An 8,526-nucleotide genomic window follows, 5' to 3' on the forward strand; every position below is an offset into this window, starting at 1 on the left:
GACAGCTAGCTCAGAGCCTGGAGCCTGCTTCAGATTCTGTGTCTCCCTCTCTCTCTCTCCCCCTCCCCTGCTCACTCTCTGTCTCTCCATCTCTGTCTCTCTCTCTCTCTCAGAAATAAATAAAAAAACATTAAAAAAAAAAGTCATTGCACCCTTGCATTTAATTGAAATTTAGGGAGAATGATATGGAAGTCATAGACGCACACTTCCGGCAGGTGAGACGGGCTTCTAGAATTCTCCATGGCCGCCTGGTTGTGTGGCCCTGCAGTCTGTGGCCTGGCCGGACACCCGCTGGCCAGGACTGCTCGGACCCCTTCGTCTGTTGTTGTGGCGGGGTCTGGGACTCCCATGGAGCTGCCCCCCGGCCTCATGCCCTGCAGCTAGAGGGGAGGTGGGTGCTCTGTGGGTGTCGCAGGGGCTGACGCCTCCCAGCACCAGAAGCCACACTGACGCATGTTTTCTCAGGCCAGTAAAGCCCTTCGTGTGCGTGCTGTCTCTCACCCTCATGGCAAGCCTGCACATACAACACACCCTCATTTGCAGCTGGAGGAGTGTGGGCCGTGGCTCGAGGGCGGGTCGAGTAGAGCCAGCCCTTGAGCTGCTGTCTCTCTGATGGCCGAGCTCCTGCGCCGTCCTGCCCCCGTCCAGCTGTGTCTTAAGAGCGTGGGGGTGACGTCTGCGTGAGCATTGGAATTCCGTGTCTCTCCTGGGTCCCCTGGTGCAGCCCCAGTGCCCAGCAGCCAAGTCTTCCATGGTTCCCAGGTGCTCAGAGTGTGACTGGGTCTGCCATGTCCCAGCGGGGAAACGGGGTGCCGACCTCAGCTTGCCTGGGACCCCAGCTATGCCATCGGCCCATCTGTAGTTAGTAATAGTAGCGGAGGGTTCCGCTCGTCCTGCCCCGATTTGAGGCCTCATCTGTGTTTCCCTACCATCCTGCCGGGTGGAGGGAGGTCAGCACACCAAGATCTGCTTCAGGCGCCCTGGGTCCTCTACCTTCTCGGTGGAAGGACGCCGTGCTGTCGGGCAGGCCTGCCTTTCTCTCCCCTTCAACCTCCCTGTTAGATTCAGGGCCGGCCAGTCCCCGTGTCCTGTGCACAGTGGGTTCTTGGCTCCTAGGGACTCACAAGCTCAGGTTCAGGCTAACGACGAAATTAACTTCCAGCCTTCCAGTCAGGATGACGCCCAAGCTTGGAGAATCTGGAAGGTTCTCTAAGTGGTGACTCCCTTTGCCTAAGAAGGTGGAAAGGGTCCTGGGGCCTGAAGCTGTTGGAATTGCTGGGCCTGGCCCTCCTCTGCAGGTGTATGGGGGAGACTGCAGAATTTGGGGGTCCTGGGGGAGTACTTGTCCCCGATTATGCCACGTTGTCTGTCCGTCGCGGATTCGTGTTTCTTGTTCAGGCAGGTGTCCACCTGAGAGCCTGAAGCCCCCTTTGCAACCTTGACTCACAGCTGGTGTCCATTTTCTCCTGTAGTGCTGCACACACAGGGCCCAGTCGATGGCAGCCTGTACGCCAAGGTGAGGAAGAAGAGCGCCTCGGACCCTGGCGTCCCAGGCGGGGCCCCGGCTGTGCCCGCCACTGCCAGCCCGGACCACGGCGACCACACCCTGTCGGTCAGCAGCGACTCCGGCCACTCTACCGCGTCCGTCCGGACCGACCGCACGGAGGAGCAGCCTGCCGCGGGGCCCAGGCGGGGCCTCAGCCCCCAGGAGAAGGCCGAGCTCGACCAGCTGCTCAGCGGCTTCGGCCTGGAAGATTCTGGAAGCCCCCTCAAGGATATGACCGATGCTCCCGGCAAGTACAGGGGCGCACGCCACGTTGTGCCTGCCCAGGTGCATGTGAACGGTGACACCGCCCTCAAGGAGCGGGAGACGGACATCCTGGACGACGATATGCCTGGCCACGACCTGCACAGCGTGGATAGCATGGGCACGCTGTCCTCCTCTGAGGGGCACCAGTCGGCCCACCTGGGCCCCTTCGCCTGCTACCAGAGCAGCCAGAACTCCCTCCTGTCTGACGGGTTTGGCGGCAGCGCCAGTGAAGACACACACGGTGGCCTCGCCCCTGACCTGAGCCTCAGCGTGGACCCCCCGTTCGAGCGGGAGCGGGCGTTCGGGGTCCGAGAGCCAAGGCAGCTGCAGCCAGCGCTGCGGACACCCTCCGTGTCGGCCCAGACGCAGGCCTACGGGCAGAGCAGCTACTCCACGCACACCTGGGTGCGCCAGCAGCAGATGGTGGCCGCCCAGCAGTACGCCTTCGCTCCCGACGGCGAGGCCAGGCTGGGCGGCCGCGGCCCCGAGGATGGGCCTGGCCTGCTGCAGGCCCAGCCCAGGGCTCTGGTCACCCCCACCCGGGGGACCGGGAGCAGAGCGGCCCCGCCGAGGGGTGTGGGCCCCGGGCCCCAGCTCCCCGAGGCACAGCGGCCCCCTCCTGGCAAAGCGTTCAAGCCCAGGTTTCCGGACATCAGGGTCCTTAACGGGACCGGACTGGAGCCCGGCGTGGACCCGGCCCCAGGCTCGCCCACCCTGGACATCGACCAGTCCATCGAGCAGCTCAACAGGCTCATCTTGGAGCTGGACCCTACCTTTGAGCCCCTCCCTACCCACATGAACACACCTGGCATCCAGGCCAACGGCCCCGTGCTGCCCGACGGCGCGGGAGGCGGGCTGCGGGACGCTGGAGAGGGCCCCGGCAGGGCTTCCATGCGGCAAGGTGAGTGGGCCGTTGCACACCGTGTTCATGCCCGCCTCACAGAGCGGGGCCCCCCGGAGGAACGCGGGGCTCTCCTGGGCCTGGGGGAGGCCTGCAGGGAGGCCGGCTGGGCATGGCCGTGTGGGCACAGGTCAGCAAGTGGGTGGTTCCCAGTTGGCCTCGCGAAGAGCGGGGGTGGAGGGGAGGGCAGAGGGAGGGGCTGGTTCCAGAGAGTCGGGGGGCGGGGAGGGAACCCAGGCACTGTCTCTGTGCGCCCCTGTGCGGTGGGGCTGCGCCGACTCCAGGAGGGTAGGGCTGTGGGGCCCTGATCCCTGGGGTGTGTGGTGCAGGGACCAGGACAGGGCCCTCGTGTCCCACCATGGGGCCTGGGAAGACGGGTGGCTGTAGCGGACAGGCAGTGACCTTGGGGGTGTGGCTTTGTGAAGGCGGGGACACCTGTTAGGATGGGGTCTGACTTGATCTTCATGTCTTAGTGGCGCGAAACTGTGGGGCCCCCGAGAGCTGGTGGGCCAACCTGCAGGGGGGCAGCCAGCGGGTGCTGGGATGGAGCGAGGCGGTCGGGGACAGGGGGCCGCGTGCGAAGACTGCTGGGAGAATGCACATACAGGAGGCGGAGCCTGGCTGGGCATCCAAGCCTGGGCGCCACTGACTTCCAGAGAGGCCAAGGGCTAGGTGCCCGTCCGCTGTCAGGCAGGGGCCTGGACCCAGAGGCCACCGCAAAAGCGTGGTGTCCACACGCGCCCGGGGCTCTCGCGCTGGTGTGTCAGCAGGCTCCCTGCGTTCTGCTGTAAGTGAATCAGGAGTCACAAAGCAGGGGACGCCCACCTCGTCCTTCCGCGTCTGACCCTGAAGGCTGAGCCAGTCGCGCTGATGGTGAGATTCCGCTACCGGGTGTTGTTTTCAGGACCCCCTTCCTCTCCCCAAGGCCCTTGGCTGTAGGGATCGATTCCCGCCTCACAGCCGAGTTTTGGGAGGTGTCCATGGGTGAAGTGGCCTGGTGTGCGGCTCCAATGTGAGGCCCCGCTTGCCGTGAGCTCCTGGCGGGAAAGCCACGTGCCTGGACACTCGGAACGCACGGGAAGCAAGGAAGTGTAGCAGGGGAGAGGCAGGGGAGAGGCGCGCTCAGGCCAGCCCACCTGCGGGCTTCGCCCTTTGTTCCCGGGCGTCTTGTCCTTAGAGAAACGCTCAGGTCTGTGGCTCTCGGACACTTGAATTGAGGGGGAAGGGAACTCGCGTCGCTGGCAGGTGTAGAGAACACTGGGACCCGTTTGATTTTAACATTTAAACGTCAAGTGCTTGCCCTTCTCAGCTGCAGAAGACAGAAAACATCTCCAGGTGCAAGGGAGATCCTGACAGTGGGGCTGACGACCTGGTTTTGAGTCCGGGAACACTGCAGGTCTGGCGGGTGCAGCAAATCTGGGCTTTGAAGGGGTCCCAGGTCCTGAGCCAGGATCGGGAGGCTGGGGCTGCTGAGCCGAGCCGGGCCACGTGTGGCTGAACAGGGAGCGCCGGTGGGTCTGAGAGGGGCCCCGCCGGGGCGGCTGTCACCGCCCCTGTGTCTGCGTGCCTGAGGCCCGGCTGCGCTGCCGTGGGCGTGACCAGAGCTGCCTGGAGCCACCTCGGACAGGAAAGGGGTGGGACGTTCCGAGATGCCATGTCTTCCGCGGGAGACCCTGCCTGGCCCTCCTTGCGTCACAGGTGCCTGACGTCAGTAGCGACCCTCAATCGTACAGTGTGCACCGGTTATGAGGAAGACACCCAGGTACCCCCTGGTAGGATGTTCGGAATGGCTTTCCCGCCCCCGATCTGCTCTCCAACTCCACGCATTCACCTGTCCCGGCATCTCGTATTCAGGGAATCGTACAGCGCACAGCCGGCGTGCCGGATTGCTTTCACCGGGCATCGGCTTTTCCACACTCCTCCACGGCGTGGCGTGTGTTAGAGCTCTGCTCCCACGTGGGGCTGCATCGTGTTCCGCTGTGAGGTTGGACCGCCGTATGTGTATCTGTCCATCCGAGCATGGGGCCTGCCGCGAACACCTGCGAACTACTGTGTATGGGTGTCATTCTGGGTGTTTTCAGTTCTTGGGTTGAACCGCCAGGCCACGTGGCAATCCGTTGTTTAATAACACGTCACGGGGCCACCCCTTCAGGTGTTTGAAGGTTCGCTTTGGAGACCCTTTGGGCTCTGGTGTGGTAAAAACAAGCCAGTCCACACGGATTGATCCCCTCCTTCACTTTCGGACAGTCCACGGATAGAGGGCGGGGATGCTCTCCGTCGGGGTGGGGATGTCATGATGTCTTGAGTCCTGTGCGTCATTTTTCCACCCAGCCCTGCGGCCGGCACCTGCCCGCACCGCTGTCCAGTACATGGAGGGTGGCCCTGAAGATGGGTGGCTCTGGTGACCGTCCTCCGTCGACGCCACAGCTACTGAAAGAGAACACGTTTGAGGAGACCAGGGAGATCAAGTGACTTGGGGAGGGGAAAGAGCATTAAAAAGGAAAATAAATTTAAATAAGCAAAAATAGGAACTGAAGCCAGGTACTAGCCTCTGCTGATGGTGTCTTGAGTGTAAAAGTCCCATGTGGGGGTCGCCTGGGGGTCTCAGTCGGTTAAGAGTCTGGCTTCGGCTCAGGTCATGATCTCGAGGTTCGTGGGTTGGAGCCCCGTGTCGGGCTCTGTGCTGACAGCTCAGAGCCTGGAGCCTGCTTCGGATTCTGTGTCTCCTTCTCTGTTCCTCCCATGCTAGTGTGCGCTCTCGCTCGCACATGCACTCTCTCTCTACCCCCCCCCGCCCCCCTCTCAAAAATAAAGATTAAAAAAAAAAGACTTGAAATGAAGTCTCCTGTGAGTCGAGGAGCGATCTCTCCTTTGGTTACAATGTGGCTTTTCTCCTCTGTGCTTTAAGTCCTAGCTTATGGAGAGTAAAACATGGGAGGTGTATTGTCTCCTGGAAGGAGAGACTCCCTAGCTTTTCAGAGGCACTGTTTCCCTTTTAAGCAAGCCTTTCTGGAAAAAGTGCTACCCACCCGAGTGCTTCCGGGTTTCCCGGTGGAAAGAGTTTTCAGTGTTGCAATGCAGAGAGACAGGCTTGCCTCACTAGGCCCCTTGGCGCCCGCCTGCCAGTGACGGCCTGCTCCCGGGGGCTCTCCGGAGACTGACTGGGGAGAGAGGGTGGAAACAGCCCCAGAGGCCAAGGTCTGTGCTGCTGAAGGCTGCTGGTGCTGCGGTCCTGAGCGCTCGTCAGCGCCAGGAGTTCTTTTTAACTTATACATTGTTTTATGTTTCTTTATTCTGAGAGAGAGACAGAGAGAGGGAGCGGGGGAGGGGCAGAGAGAGCGAGAAAGAGAGAGAATCCCAAGCAGGCTCCATGCTAGCCGCACAGACTAGGGACTCGGACTCACAAACCGTGAGATCACGACCTGAGCCGAAACCAAGAGTTGGATGCTTAACCAACAGAGCACCCCCTCCCCCGGGAACCCCGTCACTAGGTGTTTCTAACAAACGTCTCTTAGATCTTCGGGAATATAGCTCTGCAGGTGGAAGAGACTGAGGAACCAATCCCTGTTCCCGTTGATGCAGAAACGAAGCCGGTTGCGTCCCCGTGGGAACTCTTCGCTAGGAGGGGTGGGCCTTTCTTGTCACTCTGCCCCTTGACCTCCTTCACTCTCCCCGAAGAAGATGCGTGTGTTTAGTTGAATGGGCTGAAGCCAGGAGGCCCCAGACACACCGTGGGGCGGTCTCCAGAGGTTGTTTGTCTTTGCTCCGAAGAATGCAAGGGAGTTTCCAGAACCCTCTGTACAGGCCTGTGTGACCCAGGGCCTCATTCTTCTCTGCTGGCCTGGAGGGGAGATAAAGGTGGTGTTCTGGAAGCCTCTGGGTCTCTGTCTCCTCTTCAGAGCAGGGGTTTTGCCTCTTCCACACCCAGAGAGCCAGGTTGAAGTGACTGGGCTGCAGTCGAGGCATCACAGTGATCCTAAATGCCCCCCACCCATGTTAACTGCATTGTGAATCCGGGGTTGACACCCACTGTGTATTGGTAACACCTGCAGGTTCTAGAAAATGCCATTTTCTGGCCCCCACCCATGCAGGATTCATGGGAAAGGGGTGAGGTCTGCACACCTGGAATTTTAATGCGATTCCAGTGTGCTGCCCGGTTTGCGAACGGCTGGTTTAGATTTGTGGTGCTAACCGGACGTGGGCCCTGGGCCCCAGAGGGCTGACCCAGTGCCCGGTGAGGCAGGAGAGCTCTACCCGCAGGTGATTTCCCTGCGGCCCAAGTCTCTGGAGGGGGATACGGGAGTCCCACACCGGGATCAGGGCAGTGAGTCCTGGTCCTGTCGCACTACAAGCCTGGGCATATTTCAAGGGGGGGCCGAGGAGTAGGGGCTGTGACCCCACCTTGTAGGATCTCAAGTCCTGTGCAGAGCAGATCAGGCGGTCCCCTCCCTAAGTTGGAATTGCCCTGGCGGGGTGCCAGGAAATCACCCATGGGTCCTGCATTGCTGAGGGTGAAGGTACTGCCCACCCTTGGCTAGTGATTTACGTAATTGGGAGTTCAGTGTATTTAGGAACCTGTATGGAGGTGCCGAGGGCCTTCTGGTTTTTTTGAATCCAGTGTTTTAGTGGGTTATCTGAGCAAGTCCCCGCTTACACCTCTGCGGGTCTAGAGGGCACATTGGTGACCACGGGGCTGATCTCCCAGGTCAGGCCGGACTCAGTCCTGGTGCAAAGCACTTTGTGGGCACCCCACTGTCTTGGCCCGAACCCTCCGCCTCTGCAGGGCCCAGAAGGGGCTTCCAGGTGCTCCCTCCGAGGACTGTCCTAAGCCCTCCAGGAATTGCCCTGTCCTGTCCCTGCCCCACCCTCTGCTGATGGCTGGTTTAAGTTGCATCTGCCATAGACCCAGGGACTGGCGTGCAGGGGGCTGAGGCTGCCTTCCATCCTGTTCCTCTTAGGTCTGCACGGCCCGATCTCAGTGGGCTCCGTCCCTGCGTGTCCCCGAGCGTGTGAATGACTGAGCGTTGCTTGTGTCAAGGCTCAACAAGCTCCTGCCTCCCATAGGGTCTGAGCCTCCTGAAGCTTGGCCTAACATCCCAAGGTGTGCAGGCCAGGAGGTGTTTCCCTGCCCTTGACGCCAGTACCTCCCCCGTCCCCAGGAATAAAGTGAAATTGCAAAAATGAGATAGACTGGTATTTGAGAGTGGCGGGGCGGCAGGGGGCGGGGGGGTTGTCTCCGGGGACACTTGTCCCCACTTTAAGTCTGGGAAGCAGTGTCCAGTGTCAGGAAGAAAGGAGACCAGCCTGAGGACAGGTGCATTCCCAGCATAGGGACCACTGGGAGTGGCTGTGTCCGGCTGTGTGACTGTCACGTTGTGGGCCATGTGTCTCATGTCGGCAGGAGAAGCAGGTCTCCGGCTGGGGCAGGCTCACGGCATTCTGTAAAGGAGGAGCTGCCCCCAACCTGCCCTCTGTGGAGACTGCAGTGCGAACGTGACCGGGGGCCGGTGGGCGGACGTGTAGGTCCCCAGGGACTTTCGCTGAGTCTGTGGCCCTCAGCTGCTGTATTTTCTGCATCCATTCCAGCATCCTCTGTAACCATGCAGGGCTGGTGAGGTCCCAGCGCCTTGGCTAGGTGGCTGGAAGCAGGTGCATTTTAGCACAGGGGTGGGGCAGGAGGGTATCTGAACAGGGGTATAGGGCTGAGACAGGGCAGGGGGCATGTGGGGACACTGGGTGTCTGGGGGGCTCTTTGCCTGCAGAGGCCCCTAGAGGGAGCCTTCTCAGAGCTGACCCCTCCCCATGGGGGCCCCAC

At 61.1% G+C, this 8,526-nt stretch overlaps 1 protein-coding gene across 1 annotated transcript in view; it reads left to right on the forward strand.

The window, feature by feature from the left end:
- Nucleotides 1-8,526, forward strand: part of TNS3 (tensin 3) — a 172,646-nt gene that overhangs the window by 106,335 nt on the left and 57,785 nt on the right. Inside the window, 1 exon segment of the mRNA XM_077765786.1 lies at nt 1,473-2,711. Within this exon segment, the coding sequence (XP_077621912.1) occupies nt 1,473-2,711 (1,239 nt within the window).

Source organism: Crocuta crocuta, unplaced genomic scaffold (assembly GCF_008692635.1).
Source record: "Crocuta crocuta isolate KB4526 unplaced genomic scaffold, BGI_CrCroc_1.0 scaffold751, whole genome shotgun sequence".
NCBI lineage: Eukaryota > Metazoa > Chordata > Mammalia > Carnivora > Hyaenidae > Crocuta > Crocuta crocuta.